Source organism: Eriocheir sinensis, chromosome 33, assembly GCF_024679095.1.
Source record: "Eriocheir sinensis breed Jianghai 21 chromosome 33, ASM2467909v1, whole genome shotgun sequence".
NCBI lineage: Eukaryota > Metazoa > Arthropoda > Malacostraca > Decapoda > Varunidae > Eriocheir > Eriocheir sinensis.
In genome coordinates this window covers 11,498,899-11,525,237 of record NC_066541.1, presented here as the reverse complement: position 1 = coordinate 11,525,237, position 26,339 = coordinate 11,498,899, and the positions used below count along the sequence as shown (strand labels likewise).

Genomic DNA, 26,339 nt, shown 5'->3' with positions numbered 1-26,339 from the left:
CAAGGCCCCCCCCCCATTCACAACATTCTGTCCCAGAATACAGGCCAGTCAGCAAACTAATAGTCTCCACAGAAATCCCACGGAGTCGCAGAAGATCCCAGAGTGCCTCACGATGCACTGAATCATACGCCTTCTTGAGATGACATAGGCTGCAAGCATCTGTCGAAACTCACGTCGGCGCTCCACCAGTACGCGAAGCGCTATAGGATACGGTCAGTTATTGATTTACCAGGCAGCTGCAGCAGCTGACTGCGAATTCGCATCTTATTTCCAAGAAGAGAAACATGTGGTATGCAAATCAACTAGGCTGCATAACAATAATTACCAACTAAATACGGTAATTCTTAATCGAAGATTACATGCATTGGTATTCATGTTAAGAACTCGACCCTCTTTGCTTGGACATGTTCGTCCGTGTTCATGTTAAAAACTCGGCCCTATATGCATGGACAAAATACTATATTAAAGGGTCCGTGTTCCTCTGCTGAGTGGCAACACCGGGCATCAGCGTCACAGTGTGGTTGGCCTTGTGAGGGGTAGGATGTGCGTCTTTCTCTGCTGCTGCACGAGACCTCGGCAGGATAAATCTCCCCGATTTAGAAGACACAACAAAACTTCAGGAGCGGTGAGCATCAAGTGTTTGTCTTTAGATTATGTATGAGATGCAAATACGGGAACATAAACAGGGATATGAGATGGAAAGTCAAAGTTTCGAACGCAAGCAAAACAGATTCACACATAAATGCCACGCACTTTGTATAAGTTTCCCCGACTGAGAACTGAGAGGTAACATTAAAACTTAAGTAGCGGTGAGCATCAACTGTTTGTCCTGAAATTATGTGTGAGATGCGAATGAGGGAACATCAACAGGAATATAAGATGGGAAGTCAAAGTTTCGAACGCAAGCAATCAGATCCACATACAAATGCCCTGCCCTTTGTTTAAATGCCCCTGACTACGGAAGAAACAAACAATAAAACTTCACAGAATGAACTGTTTGTCCTGAAAATGTGTGTGAGGTGCGAATAAACGAACATATAGACGGATTTAGAATAGGAAGTGAAGCAGATTCGAACGCCAGACGATTCACCGATTGAGAAGGAACAGTATAACTTAAGGAACGATGAGCATGAAGTGTTTGTACTGAAATTATGGGTGAGATGCATTTAAGGGAACGTAGACAAGGATTTGGAATAGGAAGTGAAGCAGATTCGAACACGCCAGCTGACTCGATCCACATATAAATGCCTTCCCCGATGTGTTTGGAAGCGTCAAGGTGGCGAGATTCCATTCCAAGCGGTGAGTTATGGGCAAGAATTAATGATCATTGAAACGTTAGTAATAATGGTTGTGGTCCGCCCCGATCCGCCCGCCGTCCGCAGCAGGTAACGCGAATGGTGAAATCCTCAGGTACATTAATTGACTTTCCCAACACGTGAGCTTACGTATGGGTGTTGGAATGCTGTTGGATTTTTGATTAGGTGTTTGCGACGGAAATGAGGTACAAAATCGTGCAATTCACTACATCTATCATCAGAAAAACATGAACCACGTCAGAAAATCGTTGGTTGGGTGAAACGGTAAATTGTCCGTAGAAGTTGCTGTCATTGTAGTAGTAGTAGTAGTAGTAGTAGTAGTAGGCGCCCTAGTAGTAATAATAGTATAGTAATGTTTTTGTCTGGGAGGATGCTGGGGTTAAGAGAGCCAGCATCAATTTGTCTCGTTTCAGAATAGCAGAGTCATGCCTTGGAATTAGATAAGTAATATAAAAAAGAAATTAATAGTTTATACCACTTCCATGTGTGTATGCGAGTAAAAATTAAGTTTTATTGACGTAAAAAGTCTTTTGTTTCGTCATTAACACAGGAAGTGCGTATGTGGAGAGAGAGAGAGAGAGAGAGAGAGAGAGAATCATGACAATTTAGCTCGAGGCATCGCAAGTTAAGATCAGCATCCTCCTCATCCTCCTGCATTAACCTTGCATGGATTATTTACAAGACGAGTGTTTCCTTGAGGCCGGGAGTGCAAGACGCCCCATTATATGTGTCATTTCCTCCTGGCGCCTTGATGCAGAGTCAAGGTGACGCCCCAAGGTTGGCCCCGCACGCCCACCTTTCACCTCCGCCACGCCGCGCACACACCTGCCAAAGTCGTATCCCTTCCTCCAGACATTTATTTTTATCCATTATATCATTTATTTAGTTATTTATATGAAACGGGCTACACACGGATCATTAGTCGCACACCTGCATGGCAAAGACGTATCTATCCCTTCCCCCAGACATTTAGTTGTATCCTTTATCTAGTCTATAGTATATTAATTTCTTCATTTACATTTTATTCCTTTATTCATTCATGTGTTTGGTAAGGGAGGCATATCAAAAGGGCTACACGCGGATTATTAGTCTTTTTATTATTTATTTTATTTATTAATTTATTCATTAGCAAGGGAAGCAGATCAAAAGGGCTGTACACGGATTATTAGTCTTTTCATAATTTATCTTATGTATTTATTTGCCTATATTTTATTCATTTATTCATTTATTTGGTAAAGGAGACATGCATGAAGGGCAGCACGTCGATTATTAAAATGCAAAAAGCAACCTGAATACACTGCTCCCATAGATGATCTATCAATGAACGCCAGAGTGTACACAAGAACGCGTCTGTTGCATAGAAAATAGATTGATGCGTAAAAACTGGAGCCGTTGTGGAAGTCTCGCGCGTAGGATACAAACTTTAATCTACCTTGAATCAGCAGCATCCGTTATGTATCCAGTTTGCGTTTTGTAAGAGCTTCGAGTGCATGATAAATAACTGTAAAGTATAACTGTGTCTTGCTTCCGAGAAAACTGTGTGTAGGAGGCACTTATAATTTTTTGTAATAAACCCCGGCCACCTTTGTTAGCTCTTCATAAGCATCTCGAACATAATAATAACTTTTAGTGGTTCTCGTTGTCACTATTTATTGCTATTATATCGTGCGTCGTGTCAGGAAACATAACTAATTGAATGTAAATGAAGGGATGAATGAATGGATAGCCTACTGAATAAATGAATGGAGGAATGAATGAATAGCCTAATAAATGAATGAATGGATAACTGAATGAATAGCCTAATAGATAAATGAATGGAGGAATGAATGAATAGCCTAATAAATTAATGAATGGATGACTGAATGAATAGCCTAATGAATGAATGAATGGATGACTGAATGAATAGTTTAATGAATATAAATGAGTGGATGAATGAATGAATAGCCTAATAAATGAATGAAAGCTTAAATTAATGGAAACCCACCCGTGAAATTTATCTTGAAGGTATGCGGAGGATAGTATGAATGGTAGCCTATATGGTTTGCAACGGGAATAAATTAAGGTTTAGATTATAATTGAAAACCACCCACGAAATTTCTCTTGGAGGCGGAGACGCGATATATATTATACAATGGCATTTCATTTCGTTTCACCTACTCACCATTCTGCTCTCAGCTTCCACACGCCAAATGAATCACTCAACGGATGATATGCTTGCTCAAACCTTAGATTTATTGGTAGTATGCAAACGGAATTCAGTTTAGTTATACCTATTCACCATTTTACTCATCCCCAATATTTCTTTTATTTTTGGGGTGCTATAGACTACCAGCATACGTATAAGAGCAGAGTTCTATATTTAGTTCAGCCATCTTTCATTTATTTTACATCCTCTCTATCTCCTTTATTTTTATATCTTAACTATGTAGGCCTACTATAGCATACATACGGGCGGAGTCCCATTTAGTTATAGCCATTATTCATTCTACTCAGCCTCAATATACGTCAAAGAAGAGGAGGAAGAAGTAACGCCTATAGTGAATTTTAAACCAGCATCGTTGGCGGGGCTCGAACGACTCTGCTGATCTTAAACAGCGACAAACAAACAAGCTACTAGTAAAGGAGAAGCGCTGATTACAGAGTTAGGCAATGGGGAAGGTAATCATAATGGCGCGAGAGAACTGCATTTCCTCCGTACCCCGACACAACAGGACGCAGCAAAAGCCCTGAGCGAGTATTATGAGGGAGAGGAGGAAGTGGTGTGGCAACCTTTGAAGGAGAAGAAGAAAGACGCAGGGGAGGAGAAGGAGGAGGAGGAGTAGGAGGAGGAGTTGGGTGTAGGGCAAAGGGCGCATTAGAATTCGATCGACAGTATAGCGTTGGGAGAGAGAAGGAGCGAGACGACTTGTGTGTATGTCATAGTGAGCGCGAGGGTGAGAGCGTATTCGTAACATTACCCAAGAAGAATGGCGAAGAAAAAAAGGAGAAACAAGGTAAAGAGAAGTTTGGTTAGTGTGTAGGGCAGTGTATACAGTTTAGAAGAATGGAAAAGGTTTGGGATTGTGAGAGCATGAGAGCGTAACATTGACACTTGAGAGGGGAGACGAAAAGGAGGAGAAACAAGGCAATGAGAGGGTTGGTTAGTGTGTAGGGCGTGTTAGCTTATCACAATGTATCTATGTAATAAGTAGGAGTAAGACGGCTTGGGTGTGAGGGTGAGGGTGAGAGCGTAAGTGACATTGATACTTAAGAAGACGGGCGAATAAAAAAAAAGAGAAGCGAGGTAAGAAATTTGGTTATTGTGTATGGCGCGTTACCTTAAGATCACCGCTGTGCATTATTGATTTTTGTGTTTGATGGGGGCATCTTTTTATTGAATGTAATAAATGTCATCATATTTCCAAGAAGAAAATTTTTATTGTACAAATCTAATATTTATATTATGGCTTGTTAAACGTGTCTCCTGTATGATGACTGTCTGCTTCAAGCGCACGATGGTACTGCGGAAAGGGAAGTTCAACTCATTGCATTAATTCTATTGTTGCCAAAATAACAATAACAAAGAACCGAGAAAGGGGATGTATATTGCCATCCCAACACCTTAACAGTATACATAACAGGTACAGGGAATGTATCGAAGCATATACTACAGAAAAAAATACTAATTAGCTACTAGAAAACAGATAATCTTACTTGTGTCTGCTATATCTTTACGTAAAAATGTTAACGTAAATAACAACGGGGGAAAGGCGGAGGAATCAAACACAGGTGTATTGAAGTGATCGTGTTCCGTGTGTATTGCCTCATCCTTTCCCCAACTAGTCGAAAATGTCCCCACGTAAAATATAATAATGTTGAGTGTCATGTTCTGCCCCTCCTCGTGTCCCTGTTGAACTCCCTGTCCCTGTACCGCTCCCGCCGCTTGCGTCGCTCCACCTGTAGGTCCTGCAGCTGCTCCGGCGTGAGGCCCTCGTTGGTCAGCAGCGGCCACGGCCTATACGACACTGCGGGGAGGAGAGATGGGAAAATTAGTGTGCCCATGGGGAAAACTCCTCCAAGGAAAAATGCATAAAAGGAAAAAAATGACTGTGTTGATGAGTTAAGAATAAATTTAAGTTTCTGCGTAAATATAAAGGAAGAAACAGAACAACAAAGGAAAGAAGATTTATTTATGCGGTTGGGGAGGCAAAAGGCATTGCGGAAAGGAAGTGAAGAAAACTGCCTAGGGGAAAGAAAACTGGTGTAAAAAAAGGGGGAAACTGTGTAATATAAGAAGTAGGCTAAAAAAATAATGCGTAGAGGGAGAGGGAAAGTGAACACCAGTAATTATTTTTTTTCATTATTTTAGGCGTTGAAAAAGTTTTCTCTCTCTCTCTCTCTCTCTCTCTCTCTCTCTCTCTCTCTCTCTCTCTCTCTCTCTCTCTCTCTCTCTCTCTCTCTCTCTCTCTCTCTCTCATTACCTCCACCTGAGGGAGACACGTAGCAGGTTACCTCCTTCCCTCCCTCCTTCCCTTTCTTTTCTTCCCTCATTAGTACAACAGCACGGAGAGAGAGAGAGAGAGAGAGAGAGAGAGAGAGAGAGAGAGAGAGAGAGAGAGAGAGAGAGAGAGAGAGTTTACTTTCACTATTTTTACTTTTCTCCTCTTCTTCTTCACTGACATTTGTGGTTGAAGTAGTCTAAAAATAGTGTTTGCATAATAATTTGTGTGTGTGTGTGTGTTGGTGATTGTAATTTGAGGCGAAGTTATGATACTCGTCGGTCTGGACATTCCCACCCTTCTTTTTTTACCTCCCTCCTTCTCTCCTTCCCTCCCTCCTTTTTTCCTTTCCACCCTTGCTCTCTCCCTCCTTGCCTACTCGTATTCCTCCTTACTTCGTCCTTTCTAACCCTTGCAGGCTTCTTCCCTCCCCCCCCCAACTCTCTCTCTCTCTCTCTCTCTCTCTCTCTCTCTCTCTCTCTCTCTCTCTCTCACTCTCTCTCTCTCAGAGAGAGAGAGAGAGAGAGAGAGAGAGAGAGAGAGAGAGAGAGAGAGAGAGAGAGAGAGAGAGAGAGAGAGAGAATGCGTAGGTATCATAGTAATCACAGGTAGCACAGGGAAGACAGGAAGCGGTGAAAGTCGGCAAAAAAAAGTGAATAGGTGTGTGGACAGGTGCCAAAATAGTAGTAGTAGTAGTACTAGTAGTAGTAGTAGTAGTAGTAGTAGTAGTGGTAGTCATAGTTGTAGTTGGAGGAATAATTGTTAGAAGAGAAAGAGGAGGAGGAGGAGCAGGAGGAGGTACAGGTAGAGTAATGAGGAACGTACCTGGGCGTGAGAATAAGGAGCAGCAGAGGAAGAAGCCACTCTTGCAGCAGGAGGAGGGCAGGAAGAAGAGGAGGGCGGGGTTGGCGGCCGCGAGGGGCACCACCATCTTCATCACCACCACCACCGTCACCATTACCACAACCGCTCTCATCCTCACCACACGTACACTCACCACTCCTGCGACAAAATTATTAATTAAATCTTAATTCGTTTTGGGTTCAGGGTTCATATACCTTCAATCATTTCCCGACTCACACACCTACATTTAGTAAGGCTTTCGTAGAGGCTGTGTTAGTGTTTCCATGGGTAGTTTAATGAGGCTAGTGATAGTTTAACAAGGCCTCTGTACCATGAATGTGAAAAATACTTATGAGAACCCGACTAATCTCCTTTGTGGCCTTGGGAAAATAGTTGTTGTGAGGGAAAAGTGTCTGAGAGAAGGAGAATACGAGCCTAGGTTATCATATATTGTTGTTTAGTGAAGCTATTTGTTGTAGTCGTGCAGATAAGAAGGTAAGAAAGAATGCGAGGGAACGATGCAGGAAATATCTTTAGTATTAGTTATCTCCCCCATTTAATTTGTTTCCTCCCTCCCCCTTGTCAGGTGATATATAAGTGTCTCCCCCCAGGATTTATCTCTTCCGCGTGTCCTAATCAGTAAGCGGCGCAGGTGTGTTGCATCCCTTGACCTTGATCTTACCTGTGAAGAAAGGAGAACGAGAGGAGGAGAGGAGGGAGGGAGGAAGGAAAGAAGGGAAGCTGCGTCTGGATCTTGTTCTTGTTCTTGATACACTTTTTTATTGTTGGGGCTCAGGATGTAGTTTGTTTTTTCATTGTTGCATTGTATTGTAGTGTATTTTTATTTTTATTTTTACGGTGTGGTATCAGTAATTTTAGTCCCGGTGATATTGTTCTTCCCTCTGTTCTCTTCTTAGATTTTCCTCTTACATTTTTCTCCTCCCTGTTCTCTTCATATATTTTTACTTTACTTTATTCCTTTGGTTATATCTCTTATAATCTCACTTTGTTTCACTTATTCCTTTCATAGTTTACCTTATATTTTGTTAATTTCCTCCGCGTCTTATTTCTTTTCTTATACTTTTAAGTTTTCAATTGCACAACTTCATGATGACATTATTTTTTTTTCATCCACTTGAATGTCATTATTTCCTTTACACTGTTTCTCGTTTCCACTACATGTTTCTCTTTGATTCTTTTTGTTATTGATTGTCTCTTTCATTATTATTTCATTACTGCTTACTTGTTTACTTCACCTTTATTATTGTTTTACTGAAGTTTGATTTTTGTCTGTTTTCGCTTATCTCACTCAGCGCACCTGCACAAATCTATGAACAGAATATCACATGCAGTATTAGAAAGTCATAATTAACTCTCTCTCTCTCTCTCTCTCTCTCTCTCTCTCTCTCTCTCTCTCTCTCTCTCAGATCATTGGGGAGGCAAAACACTTGTCACCTTCCCTACTTTTCTCTCCGCCTCTCGCTCTTCTATTTTCACTTTCTTCTCGATCCCCAGTCTTCATTATCACTTTCTCCATTTGTTCCTGTAACATATGATCTCTTTTCACTGTCTCTCTTCTTGTGCTTTTTTTTTTTTTCTGACTCTCAAACACTTATTCTTTCCTTCTCTAACTCACTCCTGAACTCTTGGTAGGTTTGGCTTAATGTATTTTTTAATGTTTTATTTTTGTTACATATGATCTCTTTTCACTCATTTTCCAATCTTGTTCTCGTTTCTTTTTCTTCTCGTTGCTTTATGACTTATTCTTTCCTTTTCTATGTAAATCTATGTAAATCTTAACAGCTTTGGCTTTATCAATTTTTTAATGTCTCCTTCTTGTTGCAAATAACTTTTTTTCACCCTCGTTTTCCATTCTATTCTATTTTTTTTTTATTCCTGTTTTTACGCTTTATCACTTATTCTTTCTTTTTCTATCTCACTCCCGAACTCTTGATAGATTTGACTTCATTTTTGGCTGTGGATTTTCGTATATATATATTTTTTATTTTTTTTATTTGTCAGGGTCATCGGCTGAGGGAGGGCACACACACACACACACACACACACACACACACACACACGATAAAAAGCAAGCCCCAGTGAAGTTGCTTATGTGAACAGCTATAGCGTATCGCGTTCAGAACCTGTCCAAGACCGTGAAAGAACGAAAGTGTCTTGTCTTGCCTCCCCTCTTTTATACGTCCAAGAGACCCTCCCTCCTTCCTTTCACCTTCCTCCTCCTCAGGCGATTCTTTCTTCATCCCATCTTTTCTCTCTTCTGTTCCTCCTCCTTGCTGTTTTAGCTCTCTTCTGTTCCTCCTCCTTCCTGTTTTAGCTCTTTTCTGTTCCTCCTCCTTCCTGTTTTAGCTCTTTTCTGTTCCTCCTCCTTCCTGTTTTAGCTCTCTTCTGTTCCTCCTCCTTCCTGTTTTAGCTCTCTTCTGTTCCTCCTCCTTCCTGTTTTATTAGCTCTCTTCTGTTCCTCCTCCTTCCTGTTTTATTAGCTCTCTTCTGTTCCTCCTCCTTCCTGTTTTATTAGCTCTCTTCTGTTCCTCCTCCTTCCTGTTTTATTAGCTCTCTTCTGTTCCTCCTCCTTCCTGTTTTATTAGCTCTCTTCTGTTCCTCCTCCTTCCTGTTTTATTAGCTCTCTTCTGTTCCTCCTCCTTTCTGTTTTAGCTCTCTTCTGTTCCTCCTTCCTCTTTTAATTCCTTTCTGTTCCTGTTCCTTCCTGTTTTGATTCCTATCTGGTCCTCCTCCTTCCCGTCTTAATTTCCTTCTATTCCTCCTCCTCCGATTCCTTTTAAACTCCCTTCTGCTCCTCCTTCCTGTCTTAAATCCATTATATTATTTCCTTTCCGTCTCAACTCCCTCATGTTATCCTTCTCCCTGTCTTAACTCCCTTTTGATCCTTCTCCTTTCCCGTCTTACTCCCTTCTGTGTTCCTCCTCCTCGATCCTTCTCCTGCTTCCTCAACCTTCTTCACGTCGCTCCTAAACTTTAGCGTAAGGGCAAGAGAGCGGGGGAGAAGGGCAATCTGCTTTACCCTCCTCGATCCTCCCTATTCCCTCCAGTTACTTTGAATGAAAATCAAGATAAGAAACCACAAATTTCTTTATGCCACACCCTGAGACGCGGGACTCTGATAAATGGATAATATAATATAGTTTGTATTAGAGGGGGATAGTGTGGTTGTGTTGCGAGCATGGGGATGAACTAGCACGGTGCATTGCCCTTGTATTGTCGGCGTGAGGGAGTGCAGGGATCGATAAGGAGCGTGATAAAGGCAGCGAAGGGTTGTATTGCGTTGTGGTGGCGGCGGTAGAGATCGAGGCGGGCTGCTGCAGGGCTACGAGGGACTTATAAATCATGATAGACAGAAAATAGATACACAGCCTAACTAGCCCCCTTAAACACCCCAGAAGAAGAAGAAGAAGTCCATAACATTGCTAATTGTTTCCTAATTTATATATTGATTCGCCACATAAGACAAAACATAAATTACAGTATAATTTCATATGGTAGTCGTTTTATCCCTTTTAGCGTGTTGTATTAATGAGTTGTGTTTTTTACGCATTTTTAGGTTGTTTTATTTGACTAATAGGCCGTAGAGGTAGTGTGTTGCAGCAAAATTAGTGCTAGAGTTTAGGGTTTAGGGAAAAATGAACCCAGCAGTAAAAGATAAATAAAAAAAACATGTATAATAGTAGGCAAAAAGCAATAGAGGACAGAACAGGGAAATACGAAAAGACCGAAGTAGGCAAAAAAAAAAATGAAGAAAAACAAGGAAAAGAGAATATGATTGATTGATTGATATATGGAAGCAAGCAAAGTGTACGGAAAAACAGTATAGCTGGGGCCAGAGTGGAGTATTAAGTGTGAAGAAGAACCAAGGAGGACTTAAGAAGCGATACAAAGCGGAACAAGTCAAACGAAGAGGAAAAAAAGGCAGCAGCAGAAGCAGCAGTAGTGTTTAGCGCCGTGGCCCACCTGTCTGCTGCCGTTGTTGCGAGAAATACCTCCTCGCAGAAATAAGTCGCTCTGATGTCCACCGCGCATGCGAACTGGGGAATACACTGCAGGAAATCATCTTAATTTGCCTGGTTTTGTTCTAGTTTGTCCACTTGTGATCTTTTGTGATGGTTAATATTGCCCGCAAGAAAACAATACACCAGACCATCAGACCAAACAAGCAACAACTGAGTGAACGTCAACGTGGGGGTAATTCTTTCTAAAATCTTCCCTATTCGTTTGTTATAAAGTCTTCTCTTGATCAAAAGTGTTGCTCTGACATTTATGCCGTGTATCGGAGCCAAAACAGACAAAGTAAACGATAGTGGTGAGTGAAATATAGAAAAAGTAAGCAAGTTGAACCTCCCTGCGAGCTATTTTCTGAGTGCGAGCTGATTCCTACAACACCGTGATGTAAACAAATCGAACGCAAATCGAAGATGGAGAAGAATTTTGGAGGTGGCGGCAGCTTATGAAGGGAAGCCGGCACCCACTCCACTGACATGAGGATGACTTGTGTGAGTGGAGGAGGCGGCGAAGGCGGACCAGGAGGGAGGCTGCGGGCGTGCTGATGGGCGGCGTGCTGGCCAAGAGGCAGGGCGGCGGGCAGGGCGCCAGGGCGGGCCAGCGGGGCCTCCCTCTCCGCCACCGACAGAGCCTCTCGGAGGTACGTGGCGCACACACATACACACACACGCACACACACACTGTACACCCAACCTTGCTACACACACACACACACACACACACACACACACACACTAGCATTCCCTCCCAATCCATCAGGAGGTCACCAGTATTTAGCTTGCCTTGTCTTGACTAGTGTGTTTGTCACCAGGTTGTCCTCTCCTCACCATGTAAAAGTTCAACACAAGAGAAAGGCTGAGATATCAGACATATCAGCACTTATTACGGATGTTTTACTTTACATGAAAATGCTCACCTAGCATTTGTTTGTACTTGGGTTAAGATTGGGGGGCATTTAGAGATTAGTGTAGCCTCCTCTGCCTTCATTGATAACTACGGTGCAGTGCATAGCACATGTATTCATCGTAAACAATCAAACTTAATGAATCCATCAAAACTAGATCTAACCTAGTAATATCTAACCTAATCTAACCCAATTTGATGCCCCACTGCCTAAATATGATGTGCTAGACTGCACTCACAAACTTATCCCAATATTTTAAAGTTTCTATTGTTTTCTGGAAGCTATTATTTACTACACTGCACCCAGAGAAAAAATACGATATATAATATCAGTATCAACCTTATTTGCCAAGTATGCATTCATTTCCATATTAATCAAGATTGGTTATATCATCACACCTATATCTTACTTCTCACCTTACAAAGTACTCGTGTTGTCATATATGGCTGATTAACCTTCAAACCTCTTAAAAAAACATAGGGAAATGTGTTAAGATTAAAACAGGTGTGAAAACAGTAATGAAATCTGTGTGCAAACCCACACAACGATGGGAAGCTGAGCAATGAAATATGGAAACACGGGGGGTTGAGGAGGTAGAGCCCCCTGTTAAAAAGTTAGATATATATTCTTCTGTCCTTGTGATCTTACGGGGAGTTAAGTTAAGAGATAAGAGCATGAACACTGTTTGATTTTATCTGTGTTGAGTAGGTTTTTTCTGCTTTAGGATGCTATGGGCTACACCACCACCTGCATCTGCACAGGTTCACGCACACATTTCATGGAGTTTTAACTTCTTGATCTCTGCACTCTTTCCTATAATTTTTCAGGAAGTTTGAAGGTTAGTAGAAGACATAGGACAACGGAAGAGCAGATAGTTAAGTAGGAAATGAGATATCAGCATGTTAATATAACCAGTCTTTACCTATACCTAGTTAAATTGACTGGAGTGCCATCTGTATTTGTGTATTTTTTTGCACAGTCCCCCATGTACTTCTACCACCAATATTATAGTTGGTTGACCCAATTCTGATGTGTGCATTATCATGCACTGGCAACCTGCTGTCATATGGAGTGTCTGATTGCGTGGATAATATATGGTAGTCTATGCATAAGAAACAGTTGTCAATTTCAATAATATGCAAGCAACAGTAACAAATACTGTCAATTATAGTCAATTTTGAGTTAAAAAGTATTAGTGCTGTCACATACAGCTGTTTTGCTAATATAAAGTCTGCTAATTTTCTTAGTGGCTGACAGTGCCAAGGATGTTTAATAATTATAATCAGTGATCTTTTAAATTAACAAAACAGCTGTTTACAACAGTACTAATGATTTTTAACTCAAAATTGACTATAATTGATGGTATTTGTTATTGTTACCTGCATATTATTGATAATGATGACTTTCCTATGTGTAGGCTGTCATACATTATCCTTGAAATCGGACAGACCGTGTGATGGCAGGTTGCCACTACATGATAATGCACACCTCAGATTTCGGTGAACCGACTATAGCTATCTTGTGGCCCAAATTTTAATTATCATATACTTTTAATCTTTGATTCAATACCTGTGGAGAGATACTCAGTAATCTTTTCTCAGTGAATGTTCTCTAGAGTCTAGACATTGCAGCAACAAATTTACTTATACATTTTCTTTTCCCCAAACAGTTTAGTCTTGTGCACATCGCCACAAACCTGACCCATCGCTTCTCTGTCCTAAGTGGCCTTTCTGTGATCTCCTTGGTGTCGGCGCCGGTTAGTGAGGCGAACCGGCGGCCTTGGACCAGAGTCTCCAGGAAAAGGTAAGGACTTTGGAGGAGGAAGAGGAGGAGGAGGAGAAGTCATGATGTTATGTTTCATGGTCTTGTCTAAGTTTCCACACTTCTTCCTTATGAAATAGATGTTTATTTTTGCAACATATGTTTTGCTAAGTAAGAGTATTCTATGGTGGTGTTTCTCTCATCCTGACAGGTTTCAGGCTAAAACCCTTGAAAATGAGTATGCCTACAGCAAAACAGTGTGGCCTGTGGCACAGACTGAAGCCCTCTTCCTTCCAGAGTTTCCCGTTGGTATAGAAGAAAAGTTAAAGCTTATAGTAAGCATATATTCTTCTCTGCATAGCCTAGTTTAAAAAATGTTTTATTACTTTTTACTTGGATCTATTCTTAAGGAATGGAAATAATCTTAATAATTTGTTTATTTATATTAATCTTTTATTCTCTCTGTTTAGTTCCTTTTAACTGTGTTTGTGATAGTGTTGCAATCTTCCTCCCCACAGTTTTTAGGGGAAATTAGGCGTGGAGCCTTCGGTCAGGTGTTCCACGTTAAATGTTCCATCTCCAACAAGGAGTATGCTATGAAGGTCCTCTCAAAGTCACAGGTACAGTGTGTTGTTATAGTTTATCATCTTTTCCCTTTTCTGCACCATGTTGGTTTTTGCCCTCACATAGTCTTCCTTCTCTTCCCCGTTTTCCTTTCTTTACAAAGTGATAATATAATTTTTTTCCCATATAATTTTTTCAGTCTTTCTTTTTTCAGAAGAAAAAGTACAGTATAATTTTTTTTGTTCCTTGTCACAGGTGTGTAGTCTGGATGCGGTGGGTCAGGTGAAACAGGAGGTGATGATCCAACATGTGTGCAGCCACCACCCCTTTATCACCCCTCTCGTCCACTTCTGGCAGACCCGCAAACTCCTCCTAGTCAGTAAGTATGACCTTCCCTCCCTCCTGTCTCCATGCCTTGTGGTGCTCTTTTGCCAAGGACGGGCTGAGAAGGAGATCACTTTCCAGGTTATGTGTGGCAGTGTTTGTATGCCCATCTAGTCACAGATGGGTTTCTACCTGTAGTACAGGTACATTTAAGGTGTTCCTGTGATCTTCAATGTATTTTTAGATGTCACAGAGGTTATATGTTATGTAGGCTGTAAGTGTTTTGGAAGATGGGTTGTATATCTTAGTTTTCATGGCATGACAGGTAAAGGATTTTATTAGTCCACAACACCCAGCTTTCTTACCTACATAGTGATGCAAAGCAGTCATGTATGGTTCTTCATGCTTTTCATTATCTAATATACAGTAAACTATGCAAATGACTGAAAATTAGTCTTGAATGACCTGAAATGCAGCATTTTCTGATGTATGAGTATTGAAGTGATTAGAAAATCTAAATGTTCATGTGAGAGGCAGGACTAATAGACAAATAGTGAAGGTGAGGAATAGAACTGGTTGAGTAATGATGAAGTCCAACATGATAAGTTTAAGGGAAGTTAAATTGGCTAATAAACAGCTGGTGTGGCAGTGGCATGTAGTGTCACATTGAGGAATACAGATTATACAGGACAGTCTATTTAGCTTCTGTTTCTTTCTATTTGTACACACTAGTTCTTCTGGTATTTAACTTATTCAGTAAAGCTCTCTTAGATTCATAAAAAGATTTTTTTAGCTAACCAGGTTTTGAGTCTGAAGATTTTAATTACATTTCATTAATTAAGCTGTGTACAGTCACTCATTAGTCACATTTAATAGATGCACTTTGGTGGTATAGTCGGTTCACCTGAGTCTGAGGTGTGCATTATCGAGCACTGGCAACCTGTCTGATAGGGTGGATAATATGTGATAGTCTGCGCATAGGAAAGTCATCAATTTTAATAACATGCAGGCAACAATGATAAATACTGTCAATTATAGTCAATTTCGAGTTAAAATTGTTATTAGTATACTGTCGCAAACAGCTACGTATTTTGCTAGTACGAGTATACAGGGTGCTAATTTTCTTGGTGGCAGACAGCACCAAGGCTGTTTAATAATCATAATTAGCAATCTTGTAAATTAGCAAACAACTGTTTACGACTGTACTAATGATTTTTAACTCAGAATTGACTGTAACTGATGATATTTGTTATTGTTGCCTACGTATGTTTGATTTTAACAACTGCTTCTTATACGATGGCTATTATTAACCCGGTAGCAGCAGGGATCATGTTTCTTAATGGTCCCTCTAAGCGAGAAAAATGAGAAAAAATCACCCCTCATACGAACCATTTCATAATATATATCAAAGCATTTCTGATCAGATTATTTATCATCTTTTTGGGGGGGGTTTATATCATGGCACAAATTTGGCCCATCATTGCTACATGGTAAAGCCACAAATTTGGCCTGTCGCTGCTACCGAGTTAATCTATTATCCATGGAGCGCTGCGGTGGCAGTGGATCGGGGCCTAAAACCTCATCAACGGTAATGGTAAACGGAATCGGACACGCCGTGGGACAGCAGGATGTCAGTGCTCAGTAATGCACACCTCAGACTTGGTTGAACCAGCTATAGTAATTTTTGGCACGCTGATATGCAGACTTTTCTGACGTCATAATAGGTACCAGTTGATAGACTTTGTAAAGAGCGTCATTTAGTATCTAAAGCTTTGTAGTTATATTTCTGTGCACATTGAATTTTCAGCTACTTAGAGGGCTCTCTACACAAACGAGTAACTTTGTATTGAGATGCTTTTACACACACAAAATGTCAGACTGTGGCTGGTCATGTTACCACAGAGCAACTTAGCAGAAAGTGACTGCACCCCCCTTGAGGCAGAGCAGCATTAAACATTATGAGTACATATAGCTGAGTGTGGCAAATGTGTGCCCTCACTGTGGTGTCTCCGTCTGTGTCAGTGACAGAGTTTGTGGGCTACGGGGAGCTGCAGCAGCTGTGGAGATCTCTGGGGCGCCTGCCTGAGAACCTTGTCAAGATATACCTTGCACAGATAGCACTTGCACTTGGTAAGATTGTTGTTGTTGCCTCTGTTATGTTACTCTGGTGTTTTCACCTTGAATGTGTACTGTAGTGTGTACCTTGAATGTGTACTGTAGTGTGTTGGGGTAGAAGACTGCTTGTGTGAATGCTAATTTAGTTTTTTTGTGAATGTGTGGATGTGACCAAGGGTTTTTGTGCAAAGGTGTGGACACCAAAATAGCTTCAGGTTTATATTTATTGGTCCAAAGGTCATTAGATTGACCCATTTTGTTATAAACATCTTCAAACAGAACAGGCAAATCAGTGATGGCCTTTCCTCAACCCCACCAGATTTCCTCCACAATGCTGGGATCATCTACCGTGACCTTAAGATGGAAAACATTCTCCTTGATGCTGACGGCCATATCAAGATCATTGACTTTGGGCTGGCCAAGTGGCTTAGCTACGGGGGCCGCACATCCACCATATGCGGTACACTTCAGTTCATGGGTGAGTGGTTGCTGAAATGTGGAGTGAGTAGGTCAGCATTGGAGTAAGCAGCTGAGTACTGGCCAAGATTTTGCAGAGAGGTGAGGGAAATCAGTGAGTAGGTCAGTGTTGGAGCGAGTTGGTGAGTTATGCAAAGGAAGACTTGAGTAGTGGATTAATAATACTTAATAGCACAAGCAGACCAATGTTCCAGTCCCTGCTAGTTGGAGCATAGTGTATGCCTACCCATCCCTTCCCACTCCCCATTCCTTCCCCCTCACTTATACTTTTTGGTGACATACTTACACAACAATGCTGAGGCCATCATGTCTCTGTGGCAGCCCCTGAAGTCCTGCGTGGGGAGGAGTACAGCCACAGCGTTGACTGGTGGTCCCTCGGCATCATCGTCTACAGCCTCCTGGCTGGCCGGGTGAGTGACTGGGTCTCCCGCATCTGCTTTTTTTGTTTTTTCATGTTTTATTCCATTATGTACTGCTGATGCTATGGTTTGCCTTTGGATCTTGGTGTGTGTGTGTGTGTGTGTGTGTGTGTGTGTGTGTGTGTTTGTGTGTGTGTGTGTGTGTATTTACCTAGTTGTATTCACCTAGTTGTAATTTTACAGGGCCTGGGCATACGCTTGTGTGGTCCCGTCTCCGTATCTGTACTTGTCTAGTTTTTCCTTAAAGTTGTGCACACTTTTTGCCGATACTACTTCCTCACTTAATCTATTCCAAACCTCTAGTTTCTTTGCGGGAAGCTATATTTTTTTATGTCTCAAACATCTTCCTTTTCTCAATTTTTTACTGTGTCTTTGTGTGTTGCTGTTTTTCTTAATACTCTTAGTAGTAACTCCTTATTATCTACTTCTTCCATTTTATTACACAATTTGTAAATTAGTATTAGGTCTCCCCTTTCTCTTCTTTGTTCCAATGTTGGCAGGTCCATTTCCTTTAACCTTTCTTCATATGACAATCCCTTCAGTTCTGGAACCATCTTTGTTGCCATCCTTTGTATTCTTTCTAGTTTTCTCACGTGTTTCTTCTTATGGGGAGACCACACCTTTTCTGCATATTCCAATTTTGGTCTAATCATAGTGGTAATCACCTTTTTCATCATATCCTTATCCACGTAGTGAAATGCTATTCCTATATTTCTTACCATTCTATACGTCATCATCATCATCATCATTTCATCGACGCCTGCTCCTAGGAGCTCCCACCAGGGGATGGCCACGGCAGAAGAGCTTCCAACTTTCTCCATCCAGACACTCCCTCCTTGCCTGTTCAAAGCTTCTCAAAGATCTTTCCCCCCTCTCCCCAACGTACTTTTGCACCCTATCCCTCTATTTCACCGGAGGTCGTCCTCTAGCATTCCCTCCCTCTATCTCACTCACATACACCCTTCTGGTCATCTTACTCTCCTCCATTCACTCCATGTGGCCAAACCACTTTAAGGTCTGTCACTTCACTTCTTCCACCACTCCACACTTCTTCCCTTCACCCTTGTGACACATTCCAAAATGCTCGTACACACTTTCGTTACTCATTCCATCCATTCTACTCACACCACAAGCACTCCTCAAATAACTCATTTCCACTGCCTGCACTCTAGACCTCTGACTTTCATTACAGGCCCACGTTTCACTTGCATATGTGAGGGTTGGTACTATTATTGTATTTCTCAAATCCCTCTTTACTTCCATGCTCACACTTCTGCCATTCATGATTCGTCCCAAAGACCCTACCACCCTTCTTCCTTGCAATGCCCTTTCTCTTATCTCTCCCTCCATACCACCATGCTTACACCTAACTGATCCAAGGTACTGAAACTCATTGACTTCCTCCATTTCTTCACCATTCAAAATTATTTTGCATTCTATGTGTCACCGAATATCCTATTTACATGACTCTCAGACTGTTGGTTATCTTGTATTGTCACTCCCAGATCTCTCTCTTTCTTGAACTGTTAATATTTCTCCCTCTCCCTATATGTCCACTTTGGTCTCCCTTCACTCTTTCCCATTTCCATTACATGACATTTCTTCACATTAAACTCCATCTCCCATTTCTTACTCCAATCTCAAATCTTATTTATGTCCTCTTGCAGAATTTCACAGTCTACTATTTCTTATGTAACTCATGTAACTATTTACTATTTAGCATTTATATATACTAGGAAAAGTATTGGTGCCAGTACTGATCCTTGAGGCACCCCACTATCTATATTTCTCCATTCTTATTTCATGTCCTTTACCACTGTTCTCATTTCTCTTCCCTTTAAGTAACTTTCCATCCAGTTTTTCATTTTCCCTTTCAATCCTCCTCTATTTTCCACTTCCATAATAGTCTTGTACGTGGAACTTTGTCGAAAGCCTTCTTCAAGTCCAAATACACACAGTCCACCCATCCATCCCTCTCCTGTGTTATGTCTATCACTCTCGAGTAAAAGCTTAATAAATTTGTCACACACGAATGCCTTTGTCTAAAGCCATACTGTTTTTCTGTAATTATATTGTGTTCTAGAAATTTTGTCCATTGTTTCTTTATCACCTTTTCACATATTTTACAAACTATACTGGTCTATAGTTCAGAGGTTCTTCCTTTTTCATGCTTTTATATATAGGGACCACCTCAGCCCTTCACCATTCCTTTGGTACTTTACCAGTTGATATTGAACATTTTATATCATATACCGGTCTGACCAGCTGATTTCTGCATTCTTTCAAAGTAAATTCTGAAACTCCATCCAGTCCTATTGCTTTCCTCTCTTCCAGCTCCTCCATTATTTTATATATCTCTTCTTTAGTTACTATTACTTCCTCCATTTGAACATTCATGTCATCTTCTGGTTCATTAAATTTTTATTCTTTTGTAAAAACTTGTTGAAACTTCTTGTTTAGTAGCTCAGTCATGTCTTTAGGATCTTCAATTATCTTATTTCCATCTTTCAGTCTTTCTATTTTTTCCTTTGGTTTGATTTTTCCTTTTATAAATCTATAAAACAATTTAGGTTCCTCCTTACACTTTTCAACAATATCCTTTTTGTATCCTTTCTCTTTCTCCCTCCTTATTTTCACATACCTATTTATATTTGTGTATGGGGGTGGGGGTGTTTGTTTAACTAGTTGTAATTTACAGTTAATCTTAGTTTTGAACTCATTTAAATGATCAATGCATCTATTAGGAAAGTCGTATTATGTGATATGTTAAACATCTTGTATTTCTAACTTCCTTTCATGCACTCTAGTTGCTCCCTTTTCCCATACAAATGTTTTTTTGTAGTAGTGCAATTAATTTTGGCTTCACTGACAAGACTAGTTGGTGTATGTACACTCTTGCTATAGACAGTTATTATAACCTTTTCTCTTTTAACTGAGGATTGCCTTTTTTTTAGTGTAGAAGGTAATGTTCAATTTATTGTTTTCTTGTTTGATCAGTCTTTGTCCTGTCCACAGTACCCGTTGAGTGGCTACGACGACCACATCACGATGAACCAGGCTGTGTCAAAGTGTGATTACGAGCCACCAGAGTGTGCCTCACCCCCCATGCACTCCGTCATCTCCAGTCTGCTCTGCCGTGACCCTCGCTCCCGCCTGCACTCCTTCTATCAGCTCCAGCGGGAAGCACTTTTCCATAACTTTGATTTTGATGAGGTCAAGGACAGAAAGGTGAGCCCCTCCTAAGTTTTGTTTGAGATTATCGTACTGTAAGACTTTAAAACTAAATTAGTGTTCTTATTCTGTTTCATTGTTCAACAGATCTCCCCAAGAAAAATATTAGAGGAATATATAGAAAACAAAGCTAGGAGGAGTTTCCATGAGTTTGGAGGCCTTACAAGCACACCCAAGAAGTCCAAAGCGTGTTTGAGTGAAGATGCCAACAAGAGCCACAGCTCCTTCCAGCAGTCCCCGACACCCTCCATGCTAAGGCCGCCCTCCAAGGACCATGGCTGCTGGAACCCCAACCAGCGCTCAGCCAGCTCCCCATTGCTGCACCCAGGTCGCCTAGGCCACCACGACTCCCTGGTGAAGAGTGTGTCAGCAGGTGGACACAATGGCGCTGCTGTGCCTCTGCTGCAAAGCCCTCTCCTAAGGCTTGCCCGGGGTCAGGCAGGACACCCTCCAAGGCGGGCACGCTCCCAGGGAGCCGTGAGTGCCAGTGCCCTTCCCACGGCCGTATCACCCCTACTGGTCAACGTGAGGGGACAGCGAAGACAGCAGTGGACGGGTGGTCAAGAGGAGGAACAGGTGGTAGACGCTGCAGCACGCACAGAAAATGTGGCGTCCAGCGTGATCAGTGGCATGAATGGCGTTTACAAGAAGTGTGCCAGCGAGGAGTTCCTGAGTGGTCAACGGAGACTGAAGGAAGGCCAGGCAGGTAGGCTGGGCAGGTCCAGCACAAACATGGGGGCCAGTGGCCGCAGGGCCAAACCTGACACCATGCAGCTGAAGGAGACTTTTCTTGAGCAGTGTGAAAATATAACGGAAGAATTTTTCTGTGATCTGGTCACAAGCACTCCCAAGAAAAGTAACGTGAGTGGCGGCAGCGGCGGCAACGCGCGGCACGGGTTTCGCCAAGCTGTGAGGTCTGATGTGCAGGTTGGGAAGAATAATATTATTAATGGTGCTTTGCTGTCAAGTAATAATAATTTCTCTCCACTTGATGAAAATGATTTTGATGAAACTTTTGATAATTTTCCATGGATAAGTGAATCTTTAGATCCTTAGCATACAGCTATATTTCCTGAAAGTTCAAGAAGGATCTGAATTTTTTCTGTTTCCACTGAAGATTCAGTGTCCTACAGAAAATCAATGTGTCAATTTTCAAAGTAATATGTGTGCTAAACTCATATAATCATATAAATACAGCTTACATATAAAAGACATGCACTAGAATTGAATATTTACATGGTAGAAATTGGGGAAACAGGAGATTGCCAAACCTTATCAGTTCTTTTATGTAATGGTATTATAATCCTACTCTATTTTCCATTCTGCTGCATTGTGTAGTTACTTGTGCCATTGCAGTATAAAGGTACTTATTATAAGAGTTAGGCCAATACCTTAACAGTGCACTGAGATGAGCCATAGCTGCTGCCAAGCAAGTAAGTGTTGGTAGCCAGTTACATCTTGAGCAGGACAGCTTGCAGGTGGTGCTTAGTACAGGTAGTACTCTTTATAGCTAATTAATGGTTTCCATGTATATGGCTGTTTGATGAGGTTTGGCCTTAGTTAATTATCTTGAAAAAAGGTGTTAATTTTCATAGCATTTTCATCTACTGTTTCCCAGAATTTCCAGCAAGGAAGGCCACTTTAAACAAATGTATTTTCAGAATATGCTGGTGTGTCAGCTTTTTGTCTGTACAGTAAACCCTCAATATAACAATCTGACTTATGGGAAACAGTAACTGTCATAATTGGAAAAAGTGTCATATTTATTTGATTGTTCATTTCCATGTGACCCTCTGTGGTTAACACACCCAAATATTGGATAAGAATTGTGTAAGTGCCCATAGGTCACCATCCCATCATCATTATCCAAGTTCAGACCACTGTGGTTGGCAGTGTCATCACCATGGAGCAAGTGCACAACCTTTGCCGTGAATTGAGACAGCCTTGGTGCTGCTCAAAGCTTTGTTAGTTAGAGTTGCCCAGTGTGTCTGTTCAATTGGCTTTATGCAACAAATGTTTTTTAGACATACAGCAATAGTTACACTTAAACTTATAACATTGGAATGAATAATATTTAGGGTTTACTGTAACAGCAAACTGTAAAGACAGTTACAGGACATTACGTAAGAGATTATGTATTGTAAGAGAGTAGAGGTTTGCAAAATTACGCTACAACATTTGCTGTGTGCGCAGCTTCATGCTGAAAGCCGGAGTGTAGTTTAAAGACTCTTAGGTCACAAAAGATAGTTTGGCACTGCTGCAATGAAGTTTAGAGATGAATGAAAATTGAATGAAGATTTATTTATTAGTGATATTACTCACTTGATGTGTGTGTACTTTTAAGCCAAATTGTAATGTTTAGCAAGGCTTCCAAGGATACATGTATCTTGAGAAGAGGGTGCCATTAAGCCATAATTACCTGTCACAAATGCCTGCCAGAGGAATTACCGTGGACCCGTGCATGTGTGGCAGTGGGCCCGTAATTGCCAAAGTTATAATGTTAATTGTTATGCACTGCAGTCGTAGCCACAGTGGGCAGACATGTTCGATGCTCTTTATTATGCTTTGTAAATGTAATGGTGTTTTATATATACTATGAATCTGCCATGTGATGTGGGTCAGGAGATTTGTACATTTTTAATAGATTCTACACCTTCCATTGTTGTGGAGGCATGAAGACTTAAGTGTGTGACAACAGCATGTGTTACATATCGCAGCACTGCAGTCACAGCCGCCCTCAGAGCAGAGACAAGAGATGAGCTTGTTCGCTGCCTACCACTGCTGCACTTACTGTCCGCAGTGATGCACTAACAATAGTATTTTGCCTGTTGCCAAAGGAGGAATGGAGTACTTCATTCCTGACAGGATACATTAAAGCTTGTATGATGAAGTTTACAGTGATATTACAGACATGTAAGTGAAGTTGATGGGGAAGGAAATGAATCTCTCTCCTGTTGATTATTTTCTAATATACTGTGAGTATTGGTAAAGATAAGAGAACGACAAAGACCATTAATCTCTTGGAACTTCATGTATGCCACTTCTGTGAACATTTAAGTTTTGGTACATGTATCATCTGAGATGTTTTTCCACAGCAGCTTGGCTGATATGCTTAGTTATAGTGGAAGAATTAGTTTTATATAATAGCAGTATATTCAATACTTCTGGTATGATGGAACTTATTATATTAATTTTTCTACCTTGACAGTCTCCAGTTTGTGATGGGGAGGCACGAGTGAGGGGCCAGTGGACTTCCTTGAGGCCATTGGTTCCATGGTTGAACAATGGTAGATTGGTCACACTGGCCAGTGGATGCTATCAATTGACAGTTGATGATGATAGGCAAGGCTCTGTATGGTTATTTATATACCTTGGTTGTAATGATTGACTTTTTTCAGGTTGGCTGCTGCCTATCACTGTCTTTTAAAGCATAGGTTTGTGGTATTGATCACTATCAATAATTTCATTTAATTCCAGGTTTGGGAAAACTTGATTTTTATGAGTGTTTTATGAAAGTTCCATTAGATGTCAGCAGCGGCCAGTCGCATGCTTAGCCTGGAAGGAGTGCCCATGTTTTCTGTTTGGAGATAGTGAGGCTCTGTATCCTCGCTGCCTTGTAAACAATCTTAGGTGTTCTTTACTTTGCTTACATTTGTTGCCATTACAAGGTTAACAGCACAGATGTTCAGTATATCCATTCCTTTTCAAAAGTCCTCGGAGTCTATTTCTCTGAGGAGTTCAGCTTAGAATTAATGTTGCCTTTGTTCTAGACTTACAAGCTGACTTAACTTTCCTTCCTGGAGCAGAGTCCTGCTCGCCCCCCATCCTGCCTTTGCAGACTTCCATGAGGTAGTGAATACCATCCTATAGTGTTTAATATGATCCATCACCCCATGATCTAAAGCGTATATAGATCTAAATACTGAATCTCTTCTATATATACATATATTTTTTACCATTGAGGCTTTGTAGAAGCTGCAATCTTTTGTCCCTGAGCTCAAATATATTTATGAATTGATTGAAGACTAACTTTTATATATGAATACTTATCAGGTTGTTTTATATTTTTATATTACTTTTGACTAGTCCTAAATCAGTGAATAATTTATTCTGAGTTGGAGTATTTTTATAATTTCTTTATAGTGCTTTATTATAAGAGAAGTAGCACTGTAGTGATAGGTGCAATTATTTGCATTACTTTAATTATATATCAATGACCAACACTACATGTCGGAATGCCTCAGTGTAGTAGGAAAGTGTCCTGCCTCTCCTACGTCCACATGTGAACAATCTTGGGGTAAAGCATTTTTCACCCAGGGAACAAAATTATTGTGATCAAGGGCCGTTTACAAGTAAAACCCGAGAAGTTTCGGGTTCTTACAAAGATCAGTTTAGGGCCCGTATTACAAGTCCAATCTGAGAATTTTCTGGTCCCTTCAGAGTTCAGGGTGAACAACTCTGTCGGGACCTGAAACCCCGGATTAGACTTGTAATACGGCCCCTAAACCGACCTTTGTAGGGACCCAAAACTTCTCGGGTTTGACTTGTTATACGGCCCCAGGTTCCAAACTGATGTTAAGAAGTGCCCCTGCATTAGCAGCAGGCGATCAATGAGTGTTTCAGTGTTCAGGTCCATCATGCCTGGTGGACTACAGTGTATCTGCTTGTCTGTTCTGGCCAGAGGACTGCAGCCTGCAGGACTATCACACAAGTGGGTCTGAAGTTATCTATATATAGATCATAATCTTGGAAAATATTTTTGGGGTGAACAGTTGTCACTATTGAAAATTAAATAGTCAGCCCACATTATTCAGTACCTTCAGCATAAAATACTAAATCAGATATACACTTGTGGGATGGTTCCTCAAGGTGGCAGTCAAAAGCCTATTTGTTGAATGCATCTGACAAATAACACTGGATTGTGACATCACACAGGAGAGTGCACATTTAACTCAATAAACTTGATTAGTTTAATTAAATATGCACTATCCTCCTTAGGGAAGGTGTTTGTGCAGTGAAGGATGGAGGCTTTACTTTGCATGTTACCATCACTATTTTTATCTGTACCCACATGCCTGGCTGCCATCACCTCTAAACACTGTATCAAGTTAGACATTGCCACCAAAACTCCTGTTTGCCAGAAAGTTTTGTCACAACTCCCCAATTCATACATTTAATTCTTGACACCACCAAGTTCTCTGGATGAAGTTGGGGTGCATATTTTTCAATGATTACATCAGATTAGTTATGTGAAGTAGCCTGTTGATTATTTTTTTGTACATTCAAAGCTAGGAAATTAAATGCTAGTTTTTGTAAGATCATCCATGACCTAACTTTACTAGTTAATATTTACATGAGTAATGGAACAGCATTTAGCTGTGCACAGAACAGTCATACCCCACTCTGTCACTTCAACTCGGGTCCAATTTGACTTTACGTCACTTTTCTAAAGTAATTCTTTGTTTGGTGAATGGCGTTATGTCTGACTTTGTCACTCAGCAATATAGCCTATGCCAGATGGTCTGGACCAGCACCATATTGCAATATATAAATAAATAAATATATATATATATATATTATATATATATATATATATATATATATATATATATATATATATATATATATATATATATATATAAATAAATAAATATATATATATATATATTATACATTGGTGGCTAAATGGTACCAGAGAAAGCTCGCCAATTGTGGATCATTAAACCAATAAAAAAATGTTAATTGGTACCAGAGCCCTCTCAGTCAAGATATATTTTTAGTATTTTGGTGTCTTAACACTTCATATCTTCTTGCATTCATTATCACATACAGAGATGATACAAAGTTTTAAAAAAATATAAAAAAATATATTCAT

At 40.7% G+C, this 26,339-nt stretch overlaps 1 protein-coding gene and 1 long non-coding RNA gene across 6 annotated transcripts; one reads left to right on the top strand and one right to left on the bottom strand.

Annotated features, from left to right (window-relative positions):
• Positions 1-512: 512 nt before the first annotated feature.
• Positions 513-26,046, top strand: LOC127006728 (serine/threonine-protein kinase 33-like). Of its 5 annotated transcripts, none has more exons than XM_050876982.1 (11): positions 513-625; positions 10,894-11,309; positions 13,243-13,376; positions 13,546-13,669; positions 13,853-13,954; positions 14,154-14,277; positions 16,245-16,352; positions 16,657-16,815; positions 17,136-17,224; positions 20,249-20,461; positions 20,552-26,046. In XM_050876982.1, exons 2-11 carry the CDS (start codon positions 11,214-11,216, stop codon positions 21,518-21,520), a joined length of 2,118 nt encoding a protein of 705 aa, XP_050732939.1. In that variant the 5' UTR covers positions 513-625; positions 10,894-11,213; the 3' UTR covers positions 21,521-26,046. The 5 variants fall into 5 exon arrangements, with proteins under 5 accessions (XP_050732939.1, XP_050732941.1, XP_050732940.1 ...); XM_050876983.1 differs by having other exon boundaries at positions 520-625; positions 10,912-11,309; XM_050876981.1 differs by having other exon boundaries at positions 522-625; positions 10,747-11,309.
• LOC127006730 (uncharacterized) lies at positions 5,177-10,204 on the bottom strand. Its single transcript, XR_007759716.1, has 3 exons — positions 7,320-10,204; positions 6,620-6,796; positions 5,177-5,320 (listed from the first exon to the last, which is right to left on the bottom strand). It is a non-coding gene; the product is annotated as an uncharacterized LOC127006730 (long non-coding RNA).
• Positions 26,047-26,339: the final 293 nt, after the last annotated feature.

What these genes read in the sequence shown, in the direction of transcription:
- LOC127006728 (XM_050876982.1), top strand. Translation starts at nt 11,214, where the DNA reads ATGGGCGGCGTGCTGGCCAAGAGGCAGGGCGGCGGGCAGGGCGCCAGG. An exon ending in ACCGACAGAGCCTCTCGGAG is followed by an intron (nt 11,310 to 13,242) that starts GTACGTGGCGCA and finishes TTCCCCAAACAG; the next exon opens with TTTAGTCTTGTGCACATCGC. An exon ending in CCGCAAACTCCTCCTAGTCA is followed by an intron (nt 14,278 to 16,244) that starts GTAAGTATGACC and finishes CGTCTGTGTCAG; the next exon opens with TGACAGAGTTTGTGGGCTAC.